Source organism: Fonsecaea erecta (assembly GCF_001651985.1).
Source record: "Fonsecaea erecta strain CBS 125763 chromosome Unknown Scaff3, whole genome shotgun sequence".
Classification (NCBI taxonomy): domain Eukaryota; kingdom Fungi; phylum Ascomycota; class Eurotiomycetes; order Chaetothyriales; family Herpotrichiellaceae; genus Fonsecaea; species Fonsecaea erecta.
Window position 1 is genome coordinate 841,896 of NW_017387246.1, and position 15,055 is coordinate 856,950.

At 55.2% G+C, this 15,055-nt stretch overlaps 6 protein-coding genes across 6 annotated transcripts; 3 read left to right on the top strand and 3 right to left on the bottom strand.

Moving 5' to 3' along the window:
- Window positions 1-1,669: 1,669 nt before the first annotated feature.
- Window positions 1,670-3,352, bottom strand: AYL99_03551 (hypothetical protein; the record flags this gene model as incomplete). The annotated part of the gene is made up of 1 exon (XM_018835065.1): window positions 1,670-3,352. One exon carries the CDS (start codon window positions 3,350-3,352, stop codon window positions 1,670-1,672), a length of 1,683 nt encoding a protein of 560 aa, XP_018694715.1.
- A 1,204-nt stretch (window positions 3,353-4,556) lies between these two features.
- AYL99_03552 (pyridoxine biosynthesis protein pyroA) lies at window positions 4,557-5,498 on the top strand (the record flags this gene model as incomplete). The annotated part of the gene is made up of 1 exon (XM_018835066.1): window positions 4,557-5,498. The coding sequence occupies one exon, from the start codon at window positions 4,557-4,559 to the stop codon at window positions 5,496-5,498; it is 942 nt and encodes a 313-aa protein (XP_018694716.1).
- A 977-nt stretch (window positions 5,499-6,475) lies between these two features.
- AYL99_03553 (hypothetical protein) lies at window positions 6,476-8,404 on the bottom strand (the record flags this gene model as incomplete). The annotated part of the gene is made up of 1 exon (XM_018835067.1): window positions 6,476-8,404. The coding sequence occupies one exon, from the start codon at window positions 8,402-8,404 to the stop codon at window positions 6,476-6,478; it is 1,929 nt and encodes a 642-aa protein (XP_018694717.1).
- A 564-nt stretch (window positions 8,405-8,968) lies between these two features.
- Window positions 8,969-10,408, top strand: AYL99_03554 (glutamate N-acetyltransferase/amino-acid acetyltransferase; the record flags this gene model as incomplete). The annotated part of the gene is made up of 1 exon (XM_018835068.1): window positions 8,969-10,408. One exon carries the CDS (start codon window positions 8,969-8,971, stop codon window positions 10,406-10,408), a length of 1,440 nt encoding a protein of 479 aa, XP_018694718.1.
- Window positions 10,409-11,348: 940 nt separating this feature from the next.
- AYL99_03555 (protein transporter SEC61 subunit alpha) lies at window positions 11,349-12,999 on the bottom strand (the record flags this gene model as incomplete). Its single annotated transcript, XM_018835069.1, has 4 exons — window positions 11,349-12,500; window positions 12,563-12,730; window positions 12,821-12,921; window positions 12,990-12,999. 4 exons carry the CDS (start codon window positions 12,997-12,999, stop codon window positions 11,349-11,351), a joined length of 1,431 nt encoding a protein of 476 aa, XP_018694719.1.
- A 604-nt stretch (window positions 13,000-13,603) lies between these two features.
- Window positions 13,604-14,386, top strand: AYL99_03556 (transcriptional regulator; the record flags this gene model as incomplete). Its single annotated transcript, XM_018835070.1, has 1 exon — window positions 13,604-14,386. One exon carries the CDS (start codon window positions 13,604-13,606, stop codon window positions 14,384-14,386), a length of 783 nt encoding a protein of 260 aa, XP_018694720.1.
- Window positions 14,387-15,055: the final 669 nt, after the last annotated feature.

The window sequence follows — 15,055 nt, forward strand, 5'->3', positions numbered from 1 at the left end:
GCGTACTCAAATCAAATTAACTTCCAAAACAATTCCAACCTACAAACAAATCAGCTTCCAAACTATCCATCCTTATAAACAATGGAACACCCACACACTTCATCGCTCTAAACTATCCATCCTCTAAACACCTCAACCCCGAAACACCTCAATCCCTTAAACAATCCAAAACTCCAAACACCGCAACCTCCAATTGACTCAACCTCAATGCAATTCAATCCTCCACATAATCCAATCTTCTGGACCGGCAAACCACTCAACACCTCCAAGAAATTCAGACGTCCAGGCAATCCAACCCTCCAAACAACCCAAGCCCAAACCGCTCCACCCCCACAACCTACTCTGTCAAACTATACACAATGCATCTTGCTACTATTGGTGTCGCCATCACCACACCGCACAAACCTCATTCGACGGTTGGAACTCCCTCGCCCGGATGAAAAACAACGCGTGAGCATATACCTCAACTCCAGCCAGTGACAGAGGAACGCCATGTTGCTGCCACATAAACCACAATCTAAACGCCCTGCACCTGTCAATCGTTCCATCCTTATTCAATGTCCAGTGGCCAATCCCACCCTCCTCAAACCAATTCAATCACCTGTAACCCCATGTTACAGAATACCATCTTGCCACCATCCACATGATCATCTATCTACGCTGCAACATAAGCCGCCGTCAGTCTTTCGTCAAGCATTTATTCAATCGCTCCCCAAAGTCCCCTGAGCTTTACGCACACTGCCCGTCAACCACACCAAAGCCAGGTGACCTGCCCTCTCCTCCAGCAATCGAAAAACACAATGACAATATCGTTGTCATCCCACCGCCCCATCTACGCCGCCGTCTCCAACTGCCTCCGACAACAAGTCATCAATCACACCAATCATGCCAAGACAGACAAACAAACACGTCCTCGACAGTTCCGCGAAGGGAAAGCAAGGAAAAGAAAAACAAAGTCCAAGCATTGAAAACCTTGGGAGAGGTCTGCTCTGTATGGACTTTAGCATAGCGAGAAGGACACCAAGACGCAAAGATAGGAAGCAAGGATAAGTGGTCAAGGATAGGTGCAAGGATAGATGCAAGGATAGGTGCAAGGATAGATGCAAGGATAGGTGCAAGGATAAGTGGTCAAGGGCAGGAAGCAAGAAGAGAGACAGAGGGACTTGTTCATCGGCATTTATCATCTATAATACTTAGTCACCAATCATGTATGTATAGATATAAAGATAGATAGATAGATAGACGCCGTTCAACACCATTCTCGCTTCCAATCAATCAATCATTCATTCAATCCGACTCCATTAATTCTTTCTTTCTTCCCCCCACCCACACTCCTCCCGGCTTGTGCATTTATTTTTCTTAGAGGTCTAGAGAACTTACAGGGAGAAGAAGAAGACGACGAAGAAGAAGAGGAACAAGATGAAGAAACAACACGGATGCAACCTACTGGGAGTCATTACACAGGGTCGTTGGTGGCTCGAGCGGTCCGGTCTTGATTCTTGCATTGCATATGCCGGCGGAATCTACTCTCAGCCGTACCGGTACCGGTACCCTTCTGTACGAGCCGGGCAGGCAGGTATGATGTATGTACATAAAAAGATAGATAGCTGTGTCTGAGAATGTGTGGTGGGGTAGGTGTGATTTATTTACAAGAGGGTGGGCGACCCGGTCAGAACTTCAAGACCACCATCTCCATGCGCTCGTTCTGGCCGATCAGCCACCGCTCGTTGCCGGCGATGCGGCCCATGAAGGAGACTTCCTTGGTCAAGTCGTCGTCGAGGGTGGCCCAGCCGAGGGTGGCTTCTTCCAGGGCCGCAAAGTCTCTGTTGTCGTCGGCCTCCACCTTCATGCGCACGACCAGCCGGTTCTCCACGCTCTGGCCCGAGAAGCACGTTTCGACCAGGCTCAGGCGGACACCCGCCTCGGCGTCGACCACGTCCATGATGGGCAGGAACCAGCGCTCGCTCTCTTCCACGTCGGCCGTCTCCATGCTGCAGTGGCCGCGGTAGGGGGGCAGGTTGCCGTCCCACTCTCGAAACAGTCGAGGTCCTTCGCCGAGGAATGGGAAGGTCGTGGTCTTCGCACACCACAGCCGTTCCGCCGGGTCGAAGTAGCCTTGGCCGGCCACGCCCACGTTTTCGCGCACCGTGAGTGAGAGGGTCTCCGAGTCCAGGTGGAGAGACATCAAGGCCACGCTGGCACGCTGGCGGATGCCAAAGAGGTCCATCTGGGTGAAGGAGAACCTGGACACAATATAGGGCCCGGGTTTTCCGGCCGGGCGGAATTTCCCAGACGGGTCCGCGGAGGGTCTATACGGCGAAGGGCCAGAGATGTCCCAGACCGAGAGCGACTCGATGGGCAGCTCCTCATCCCCCGTGTACATGCTCCGGTTGGGCTGCCAGAAATATACAGCATAATGGGTAGCATTGTGGGTCGAGAAGAAGCGGTCATGGTAATTGGGCGGCAGGCCCAGAAAATGCATCTTCCATTCTGAACGCCAGGTCACCTCCCATGCCTGGTCTTCCTCATTGGTCCGCCGGACGTCGAAACAATTCGCGAAATGCCGGTTGACTTGCTCCATTGCGTTGAGATTGTGGAACGGGTCTTTCTCGGCCCATTCGACGATCAAGGTGCGGTGTTTGAGGCGGAGATTGCGGATGATCTTGCCCCGAATGTCGAAGGGGATGGGATACTTGTGGCCCGTCTCGACATCCAACAGGGCCAGGATCTGCGGAAAGTAGCCATCCTCGTTGCACTCGGCTGGTGCATACACCAGAAGGCCGTCGTCGTAGGACCACAGGGTCGGTCTGAACAGGTAAGGCTTGGTGCCGATGCGACTCAGATGGCTGGCCGCGGTCTCGTAGTAGAGACGACCTCCGGGTTGGCTTTCGTGGTAATCCCACTGGCCCACGGGGAACCAGTCGCCTAATTGTTCAACCGGCGCCATGGGGTACCTGTCGACGACTCTGGCCGTACCCCGGGCGAGGTGGTGGTAGCGGGAGGCCACCGCGGCGAAGATCCCTTTCCAGTCCGGCGGGCTTTGTGATTGGCACGGAGAGTGTAGATGGAGAGTGCTGGGTGGCAGAGCCCGGACTTCGCGGGCGCGGGGGTAAGACTGCAGCACGAATCTGATGTATTCGTCTCTGGAGAAGGCGGCACGCCATGATCTGGAGACGCGCTGGCAGGACACGACGTCCCATGCGGAGAGGCCGGTCAGGACCAAGAGAAAGACGTCCTCGGGCAAGTCGGGCAGCGATATCAGTGTCGGTGTTGACGATGGAGGTGGAGGGGCGGAGGAGGAGGAAGAGGAGAGGGAGACAAGCTCGTCGGAGGTTGAGGCGGGTGGCTGCATGCTGGCAGGAAGGGACGGAGTTGATGGGCTGTGTATGGTCGTCTGTTGAGAGACTGACATGATGAGGACAGCATGGGCACAGCATCTGAGCAACGCATCGAGAAGCCCAAGGTGCTGGTCATTGCCGGAGAGAGAAGTGAAAGAGAGGAGAAGCAGCAGCAGCAGCAGCAGCAAACAAGCTCGGTCAGGTCATGGTGTGTTGTGCACAGGTGAGGTCTGGGTCTGTCAGGTCGGTCGGTCTATTTTGCTCCATGACGAGTCTGCTGTACGAGTTACTCCTCCTCTTCCTTTGCTAAATCTTCTTCCTTCTCCTCCATGTGTGCTCGGCGTGCTCGGTTCAAGTGCGGAGATGATGATGAGGCCTGTGCAGGATGACTAATCGGATCACGTGGCGCTCTTATCGGGGATGGTTTGCAGTTGCCGCTGTTATCCGAGCTGGTTCCCGCTAAGGCAATTATCCTGCTACTAGCATGTACTAAGTCACTAGCGCCACGCCGCTAGTAGCAATCAGTGGGTGACTTCTCCGACGGCCATCGTCGCCGCGGGGCAGAATTTTCTCTCAGGTTTCCCCAGATGCAGAGTCATTGGAATCTAGAATGCTGCTGCACGGTCACTCCTGTTGATCTTCTGTAGTAGCTGTTGCTTTGTCCCAGGGCGCAGGCAAATCTACAAGTAAAAGTTCGTCTCCTGTCTTATCTCCTGATAACATCCCACACCACCACTGCCATCTTGCTTTTTGTCTAATCACTTGGTCGGTATCTAGCTACACGGAGAGCGAGGTTACTTTCCTCACTTTCCTCTTTTTGCTCTTTTTCCTCTTTGGTCGCATTGTCCTCTTCCGAACTGTCACTCTGTCACTCGTCACTGTGGTGGCCAGACTCGGTCTGTGGTGGGGGGTGCGAAATCTCCATTGATTTTCTGGTGGTGACTCAGTCCCGCGGGGGAAATTTTTATTTTATTTTTTTTGCCTCCGTCGACACCTTCACGTCCCTTCTCTCTCAACTTCCTCCTTTGGACATTTCCTCTGAATTAGGAGAGAACCTATAGTCCTACAGCACCTAGCTGCCTGCCGTTCTCCTGAAATCCCACGTCACCCCGAACCCGGATATATCCCTCTCGCCTCGACCAGTGTTGTTCTCTTCCTCAACCAACACACTTCCCACCAGCTCATTACCCCATTATGGTTATGAACGACAACTCCAACATGTCATCCACCACCATCGTCCCTCAGACCTCCTCCTCCGCCGCCTCCAATGGCGACCTCCCCTCCTTCACAGTCAAAGCCGGCCTGGCCCAGATGCTCAAGGGCGGCGTGATCATGGACGTGGTTAATGCGGAACAAGCCCGCATCGCCGAGGAGGCCGGCGCCTGCGCCGTCATGGCCCTCGAACGTGTGCCTGCCGACATTCGTGCCCAGGGCGGCGTCGCTCGCATGTCTGACCCGGCTTTGATCAAAGAGATTCAGGCCGCTGTGACCATACCCGTCATGGCAAAGGCCAGGATAGGCCACTTTGTCGAGTGCCAGATCCTTGAGGCGCTGGGAGTGGACTATATCGACGAGAGCGAGGTTTTGACCCCCGCGGACAACACCTTTCACGTGGAGAAGGCGGGTTTCAGAGTACCCTTCGTGTGCGGCTGCCGGAATTTGGGTGAGGCCCTTCGACGGATCGCCGAGGGCGCCGCCATGATCCGGACCAAAGGCGAGGCCGGCACCGGCGACGTCGTCGAGGCAGTCAAGCACATGCGGACGGTCAAGAGCGACATCGCCAAGGCCCAGGCGGCCTTGAAAGAGGGAGAGGGTGCCTTGAGAGCCCTGGCCAAGGAAATCGGTTGCGATGCGGCCCTCCTCAAGCAGACCGCCGAGCTCGGTCGCCTGCCCGTGGTGAACTTTGCCGCCGGCGGTATCGCGACCCCCGCCGACGCCGCGCTCATGATGCAACTGGGCTGCGACGGCGTCTTTGTCGGCTCTGGCATCTTCAAGAGCGGCAATGCCGCCCAGCGAGCCAAGGCCATTGTGCAGGCCACGACGCACTACCGCGACGCAAAGGTGCTGGCCCAGTGCTCCGAAGGCCTAGGCGAGGCCATGGTGGGCATCAACGTGAGTAGCATGAAAGACGGCGACAAGCTGGCCGTGCGGGGATGGTAATTGGGCAAGAGGATGGACACGCACGCACACATTACTGCATGGTTTTGGGATAGATAAAGACGGGGAGCCTTTTCTTTTCTGTCTTTGCTTCTATCACGGAGGTGCGAAAACGGATCTGATCAACCAAAAACATTCGAATCGAGGAGGTTACGAAGAGCACGAGCAAGGGCAGACACCGACGAGGACCAGGGACAAAGAAGCACAAGGGACGAGGACCAGCATTGACCACTGGGGGGTGGATTGCGGGCACATGCTTGAGGCACAGAAAACAAAACATGAATGAATGCATGGCATCACCGGCGGTCGGCGTCTACAATACATACATCTACCATCCCGTACCATATCACAATCATACCTGCATATGCACTCCACAAGTCTATGCGCCTGGCGCTTTTCTCTCTCTTTCTCTCTCTTACCTAAACTAACCGAAATGGGGTTTCTTTCTGGGCATTGAAGGGTCAATTGGATTTGTTTCATCCGCACTGTATCTGTACTGTATCAGTCGTTGGGTGGGTGGGATGGATGATTAGGAACCTTTGCCGTAGCAGGAGAATGAGAATGAGGATGAGAATGAGTATCCGGGACTTGAATGAACAATAAAAATCAATATCCGGAGAGTTACAGCGTGTATGTAGTTAGGCAATCCGGACGAACAATACCAACCAACCAACCAACCACAAAGTACTTGCTGTTCAGCAGGCGGATGGACAGACCCGATTATTATGTATATATGAGTCTACATATTCAGGTATTCAGGCAATCTGGTATTCAGGTAGGTAGGTGGGTAGACGGCCAGCTACCCCCCACGGCTATACTGTAGATCTATCTATCTAGACGTGTTCCGTTGTGCAGGGCTCGCTGTTCTACCCATCCATCCATTGAATGCCCTGGTAGCTCCCCTGTCTCATATATCCCACCAACCGTCTCAATCCTCTCCCCATCTCCTCCGTCTCCTCCTCCTCCTTCTCAGGACCTCATCAAATGAGCTCCTCCAAGACAGCCTCCATCTCGGCCCTGGCCAGGGGCACGCCCAGCACCTCGGCGCCGCTGACGGGGTCCCGCCGACTGGTGATCATCTGGTGGTCCAGGAACTCCTTGAGCAGGAACTGGAAGTTCATGCTGCTCGAGCAGATGAACTCCTCGGCCGCCTTGCGGTAGAGCGTGCGGTATTCGACGCCCACGTCCTCGCCGGAACCTGCCTCTCTGCGGGTAGCGGGGACGGCGCCGGGTGTTGTGTTCTTGTTGCTCGTGCCTCTGCGTGATTTCTTCCGCTTCGTTCGTCTTCCTTTTTCTTCGTCGTCGTCGTCGTCGTCGTCTTCTTCTTCTTCATAATCTGCCCCGCCCCCGTTGATGTTGTTGCTGTTGTTGTTGTAAGGTGCGACTTCTTCTTCGTCGTTGCCGTCGGGTCCTCCGTCTTCGAGAATGCTCAGGATCTCCGCGAGCAGCAGGCGATACAGGTTCCGGGCGTTCTCGGGCAAGCTCTTCAGCACAAACACCATGCCTTCCTTCCCGCCGGCCCGCATCCGCTTCCGACCCAGGAGTTCGTGGACGTCGTCCACCACGCTACCGATCTCGGCCGCGTAGGGCGCAAAGGTCGTGCAGTCGTGGAAGACGAACTTGAACTGGTCGAGGAGGGACGAGTTCCAGAGAGCTGGGAAGGTCGGGGTGTCGCACGTGGCGAGGAAGGAGACGCGAGGGTGGGCCGCGAGGCGGGCGAAGAGTGATTGCATGGACGGACGGCGGAGGGAAGACGAGTCGATGGAGTTGACCATCACGAGCAGCTGCAAGGAAGGAGAATCGTCGGTGAGGTGGGACAGCAGAGTATCAAGCATTTCCTCTGGCTGGCCAACCAGGCGAATCGCGTCGTCTTCGGTCTCAGCCACGGCCGCGGCAATGGTGTTGAGGATGGTGCGCAGGTTGAGCTTGGGGACGTAGCCATTGACGACGACGATGCGAGGCGGGGGACAGCATTTGCTGTACATGTACTCGGCGAACTGGTTGACCAGAGGCTGTTTACTGCCGTAGCCGTAGAGACACAGACCAAACCCCTCGGCGAGTTCGAAGCGCCATTGTGGGAACGACCGGGCGTGCAGTTTCATCAAATACGCCTTTTCCGGTTCGTGGGGGTCGCGCCACGACGAGATCTGTTCGAAGTACTCCTCGTGCGTGAGCAGTTTGACCGAGTTGAACTTGTTGCCCGAAACTTGAGGAGGTCCGGCACGGGTTTGGTAGAAGTACCGCTCTTCAGGAGGGATGTCGCCCTCGGGGGTGGGTGAGCGTCGGGACTTTGCGCCCTTGGGTCGTCCTCGTTTGCCGGGGGTCTTCTTGGAGGGTGTGTTGTCCACCTCGTTCCCGTCGACCATGGCTTCGACATCATCCTCGCCCAGTCCATCTCTGTCCGTGTCCTCATCATCGTCGTCGTCGTGTCCCTCCTCCTCCTCAAGTATCTTCCGCGCCAACCGAGCCTCTTGTCCGTCCAGGTCTTCGTCTTCGTCGCCGTCCTGGCCCTCAGCGAGCAGTCGCGCACTCTTCCTCTTCGCAGATCTGTCTGCCTTTGACCGTGCCGACTTTGAAGGTGTCGTAGCTGCAGCTCCGCCTTTACCTCGAGTCGGAGTCGAGAACAGGGTGCGACCATTGGGTTTTGGGGTAGGACTGCCCTCGTCTTGATCCTCCTCGACCTGGAGGTCTTGGACGGCAGACTTTCGTTTTCTTCTCGAGGGTGTCTCATCTTGCTTGGGTGTGCCATTCGTCCTGGGGCTTCCGTTGTCATGGTCTCCATTGGTGAATGCCGCCCCCTCTTCACCTGTCGTCTTCCTCCGGCGCTTCGAAGGGGTGTGGGAGGGGGTGTCTCTTGGGACTTCGACGACAGAATCCGCCTCAGGATCGGGGTGTTTTCGTTTCGCCATGGCGGAGGAGTGAAGGGATCTAGATACAGAGAGAACTTGTGCACAGGACCATGGCCAGTCAAAGCGATTGATTGAATATATCACTTGACAATTCTTATTCTTTTTGTTTCTTCAGTTGCGCGACGCGACGTTTTGCTGCCGCTCCGCAAACCGGCGACGCTGATTGGTCGGTGGATTCCTCTACCACTTACACTATATTTTGACTCACCTTCGTTTCTTTTTGGCTTCTTCTTCTTCTTCTTCTTCTTCTTCTTTTTTCGCCTCGATGCTTCGCCAACGAAACGGAATGACTTGTATGGACATTGCAACTGGGGGAAATCTCTGACCTGGGGGTATCGACATAGTCACACCGGCCCGTGGGCGAGATTCACACGTTATATACACCTCCCCCGTATCCGGGATTCGGCCATTGATAAGGACAAAGCCACCGACCGGTACGTATGAGTTGAAGCTGAAGAAGTGGTGGGCATTCTCCTGAGTTACTCTATTCGACCTCGTGAAGGAGACGCAGAGGGTCATACTCGAGGTGTCTTTTCGTGCAAGTCTCAGTCTACAGCAACCAACATGGCGTCCGCTATACGCCCTTCCACCACCCATTCAGCCATCCGGACATTCGTCCGACACTACTCGGCACCCGTGGACGCGACCGTCCCAGCGTCCAAGGTGAAATATGTGCCCACGTCCGGCACCTACCCCAAAGGCTTCCGAGTGTCGGGAACCCACGTGGGCGTCAAGCCGGCCAACAAGTCTCATCCCGACCTGGCCCTGATCGCCTCCGACAGGCCCGCGTTCGGGGCCGCCGTCTTTACCACCAACAAATTCCAAGCCGCTCCGGTCCAGGTGAGCAAGGCCGTACTCGAGAAGCGCGGCGGCGCCGGACTACGAAGTATCATCGTCAATTCGGGCTGTGCCAATGCCGTCACGGGCCAGGGAGGCGTGGACGACGCATGGGCCATGTCTCAGACGGCATCTGCCCAGTTCCAACAGCCATCATCATCATCGTCCAACGCAGAAGACGCCAACAGCCTCGTCATGTCCACAGGCGTCATCGGCCAGCGACTCCCCATCCAAAAGATCCTGGCCAAGATCCCCACCGCGTACCAAAATCTCGGTAGCGATCACGACTCCTGGCTGACTACGGCCAAGGCCATCTGCACCACGGACACATTCCCCAAGCTCCTGTCCACCACTTTCACCCTGCCTGGTGCCCAACACCAGGGTGTCGAGTACCGCTTGGCCGGCATGACCAAGGGCGCCGGCATGATCCACCCCAACATGGCCACGCTGTTGGGGATTATGTGCACCGACGCCCCGATCAGCGCGGGAGCACTGCAGTCCCTGCTCACCACGGCGGTGAACAAGTCTTTCAACTGCATCTCCATCGATGGTGACACCTCGACCAACGACACAGTCGCGATTCTCGCCAACGGTGCTGCCTTCGCCTCGTCGTCCAACGGAGTACCCACGATCTCCTCCGCCATCAGCGAGGATTACCAGGCCATGTCGAGGATCCTGACCTCGTTTGCACAACGGCTCTCGCAGCTCGTGGTCCGTGACGGCGAAGGTGCCACCAAGTTCGTGACGATCCACGTGCGCAACGCGCTCAGCGAGGCCGACGCGAAGGCCATCGCCAGCACGATCGCGCGCTCCCCGCTGGTCAAAACGGCGCTGTACGGCAAGGACGCGAACTGGGGCCGCATCCTCTGCGCGATCGGGTACACGCCCAACATCGCGCTCGCGAGTCCCACCGAGTCCGTCGTCCCGGCCCGCACCCACGTGTCGTTCGTGCCCGCCGAATCCTCCAAGTCCAAGGCCGAGGGCGTGCTCAAGCTCCTGGTCGACGGCGAGCCGCAGGCCGTGGACGAGGCGCGCGCCGCCCGGCTGCTGGAGGACGAGGACCTGATCATCGACGTCGACCTCGGGGTTGGCCACGAAGAGGGATACTATTGGACCTGCGACTTCAGTCACGAGTACGTCACCATCAACGGGGATTATCGCACGTAGGGGGACAAAATACAGCCCGGAGAACCATCAGAGAACGGTGTCAAAAGACCAAAAAAGGAGAAAACGGTCATGAACTAACTACATTGGAGCCGAGAAGAAAACGCCAAGTGGACGTAATTACGGATCAAACACGGACAAAAAGATTGCCTGCGAAGGCCAATCCCCAGCAGGGTAGGACAGGGGGAGAGCAGGCAATAGAAAGAGCTTCGTCGCCCCGGCTTTGTCCTGCTTCTACACCTCTCTCTCTATCTCTCTCTCTACACCGCACAGTATGTAGATAGGAGGAGTGGAGGAGAAAGAGGGGTGGGGGAGGGAGTACATATACTTATATATATATAACTATTCTTATCACAAAATCAATTAACAAACAACACACACAGAAACGGAGTGACTTGTGTATCCCTGACATCCATTTTCTCTATCAGTAAGTTATCCTTACATACATGTAAGATGGGCAAGACTGTCACGAGTACGTGGATAGGTAGATAGGGAGGTAGGGAGGTAGGTTGGCCTTGAATGTCCTCATTCTTTCTTTGCATAGATAGGCGGTAACAGAGAGACAGAGGGAGACACAGAGAGAGAGGTCGATCGAAGTCATCATACACACAGTACAACAAGCAAGTAACAAGGCAGTAAGTTGGGCGACAACAAAGTAGCCAGTCATAGTCAGTCTGTACTATACAAGCAACATACACCACAGCCCAAGAAACAGACCAGACCAGACCAGACCAGATGTATGGAGAGTATTGTTCGTTCCTTCGCTTGCAATCCCCCAACCACCCTTTCACCTTAGGCCTGTCGTCGTCTGAGTGAATTCCCAACCCTCCCGACCCTAAAACCTTTTTGCTATGCAGAAACAGGGCGCACTTTTTGGTCCTATTCGCTTCTTTAACAAGCCTGTGTATGAAAAAGCTCAACTGCTCAAAACCTGTCAAAGGTTCTAACCAATCAATCCCTTCAGTCCTTGGCCAAAATCTCCTTCCTTGGCCGCAATCTCAAAGTATCCATAGATGATGGTGACCGCCAGCAGGATCCCGGTTCCGCTTCCGAGCGCACCAAGCATGTCACTGGCCACGGATAACGCCCCGATACACGCACCTCCGAAGGCAGCAGCCGTGGGGATGACTCTCTTCAGCTCCTTGTACATGCTCTGCTCACGATGACCGGCCATCACTAGTCCTTGATCCTTGAGGGTCTTGGCCACGTCGCGTGGGGCACTGCCAGAAACTTCAATCCACGTCTTGGAGAAGACCGCACAGCTGACAATGATGAAAGTGATGTAGATGACCGTATGGATGGGGTCAAGGAGCGCATCGGTGAAGTTGAGGGGTGGGGACATGTAATAGGCGATTCCACCACTCGCGTACAGCTGGGACGAGCCTTCTCTGGGTTCCCAGGTTCCCAGGAGCTTCACCAGCAAGTTATCAGAGAAGCGGGTGTAGAGCATCTGGCTGATCATGAAGATGTTCGACGCCAATGCGGATTGCAGCATGATGGGCATGTTGGACGTGTAGAAGAGACGGACGGGGTAGGAGCCGCGCATGCCTCGCTGGCGAGAGGATTTCACAGGGATCTCGACCCGGAAGCCCTGGAGGTAAATGACGGCTGCGAAGACGGTCAAGGTCGCCAAGAGGTTCATGATGTTTGGAAGGTGCTGGCGGTAGAAGGCCTCGCGGAGCGCACGTGTCTTGTCGGGCCAGGTGACGAGGAGGTGGAAGAGGGCAATCACGGCGCCTTCGAACTCCTTGCCTCGGCCGGTGTCAACCGTCGTCGGAGAGAAGGCTTTCCAGATGATAGATTCGCAGATGTTGGTGGCGATGAAGAGCGAAATGCCGGACCCAAGACCGTATCCCTTCTGAAGCAACTCATCGAGGAGAATGACCACCAAGCCAGCAAGCACCAATTGGACGATCAAGAGGAGGCAGATACCAGCCCCGAGGTCGCTTGGTTGCCCATATAGACCGGTGAGGACGAAAACGCAGGCTTGACCGAAAGACAGGATGATGGCGAAGAGTTTCTGGGCGGTTTGGTACAATTCGCGGTCCGACTTGAGATCGAGGTTGACATCGATGAGATGAGTTCCAGCCAGCAACTAACAGGGCCACATGAGTTAGTGCCTGCTGCTGAGCCGACGGAGGAGCTATTCGCGCATACCTGGAAGACCATCCCCGAGGAGATGATGGGTGTCGTTCCCAGTTCCATCAACGTTCCCCTGTTACTGGCCAGCATCATACGCAGCCAGTAGATGGGATCTGAAGTGTCGGACGAGACAATGCCGTAGAGGGGCATTTGGCTCATGACCAAGAAAATCAGGAGTGTACACTGTCCATCGCAACCCAGTTGTTAGTCTCGCAGCACTTGTCCATGGGTGCCATCTGTCGCGTGGGTTCTCGAGTTTGGGTGCGCTCTTACTCCTGTCCACATCAACTTCTGGTTGAAGGGGATTTTGGATTCGGGAGCCGCCACCTCCGGCAGGAGGGGGGTGAAGGGTTTAATGAGGTCGAGGAAGCGGACTGTATTTGGGAGGTGGGTTAGCAATTTTGTCCATTGAAAGTGCGGAGAGGAGGAAGAGAACACGCACGGCCACTCATGGTTGCAGTACACCGTAAAACAGCTTCAGGCTGCCGAGGAGAAGAAAGGGAAGCAAGAGATGAGCCAAAGGAGCGGCGAGAATAAGGATCCTAGAGGGAAGAGGAAGTGGGAAGAAGACGGAGGGACGGTTTCTCCTGAAAGCTTCAAAGTGACCTTGCAATTTGGCTGCGATGCCAGAGGACACGTTCAACAATTACCGCCATACCCTCAAAGTGGAAGCTATGCCGAGAAAGTGTAAAATATGCCAAGAAATCCGGAGTTCAGCCTTGTCCAGTCACGTGCTGGCGTACCACGGTTGACTTACAACTTGTAGGGAACAGTCGACCATACCCCTTGTATATATATTGATTGAGGGAGGAGCCTTATTCGAAGGGGACATACAGGAAAAGGTCCAAGAGATAAGACCAAACAGCCGAGAACGCCATCGTTCTCGCCGCTCTGTGGGCCAGCGTCGTGCGGATTCTGTTATCAAATGCTAATCGTAGGGCGTGCACTAAGTCCTCCTCTTCAAGACAACCCCAAGTTTATGCTATATGTTGCCATGATACGCACCTGTTGACATATAACTCCCCTCTATGACATCTAAATATTCGGAAACCAGCCATGTACCTGCGTGCCGCCCACGCTGAATTCAACATCCCCGTCCTCCGGCACTTTATACGGGAGAATCCCTTGGGCCTTCTGATTACGTCTCTCTCGTCGCCCAATTTTCCGACGATACAATGCACGCACATCCCGTGGGTCCTCGACGTCGCAGATGACTCGAGCGAGACAGAACTAGGCAGACTGCGTGGGCATCTTGCCCGGCAAAATCCGCAGTCCAAGGCGCTGATCGAAGCTGCCGCCCAGCAGCAGCAAAGTATATCTGACAACGGCACCCAGAGTCTCACGGAAGAAGTCTCGGTCGTCTTCAGCGGCCCCGTACACCACTACGTGACGCCCAAATTCTACGTCGAGACCAAGCCCGCCACAGGCAAGGTAGTGCCGACGTGGAACTACTCGGCGGTGCAGGCGTACGGAACTGCCATCGTGCATTACGACACTCACCTGGAAGGAACGGGCAGATTCCTCCAGCAGCAGATCGGCGACCTGTCGCACCACGCCGAGACGACCATCATGGGCTACGAGAGGCCGTGGAACGTCACCGACGCGCCCGAACGCTACGTCGAGCTGCTCAAGAAAAACATCATCGGCATCGAGGTCCACGTCACCCGCTTGGAAGGGAAGTACAAGATGAGCCAGGAGCTCGGCAAGGCCGACCGGCTGGGCGTGATCAAAGGGTTTGCAGCCCTCAACACCCAGGTCGGGGACTTGGTCGCAAAGACGGTCGAGGAGAGAGGAGCGCTGAAGGATGCACTACAGGCGGGTGCGAAGGCTCGTACTTAAATCCTCAGTCTCAGTCTGGACATATGAATAAGGGGAAGAGAACAAGTCAACTTCTTCTGCGAGAACTGTGTTTGGCAGATGATTCATATCCTCTTTTTAACCCTCATTCGTTTGCTAGATGACGATCCTGCGAAGGTGTTTGAAGCTGCTAGAAACACAAGAGGAACGACATCTATCCCTCTTCTGCTAATCCAAGCCACAAAGATGTTGCCAACTCGTAGTCATTCGACCGCTTAAATGCAGCATGATTACCCTCGGATCCTCGGTCTTCAACTGACTATCTTGTAAGGAGGCCTCGTGATGCCCGATCTCCTCAGGGCTGTTGTTCAGGACATATTCTGGCCTCGTAGCGGGAGTCTGAAAACGAAACGCCCGTTGCCATGCAGACGCTCCAGCTCTGGTGCTTTCCCGTCCATGATGATGTCTATCAACATCTTGTGCTCCGCGCTGTCATATGCTACACTGTTATACAAAAACGCCTCATAGCGCAACGCGCTACAACCCGCAAGTTCAATCCAGCCATTCCCAAGTTTCTCTCATGTAGAAAAAGTCTACCAGCTTCCTCTTTCTTGAAACGTACAGTGTGTTTAAAATAAACTGCACATAATGTGTGCGCCAGAGTCGTGCTTTCACCATGACCACTTGGGTCGCGAGACTGAAAAGGTCGTG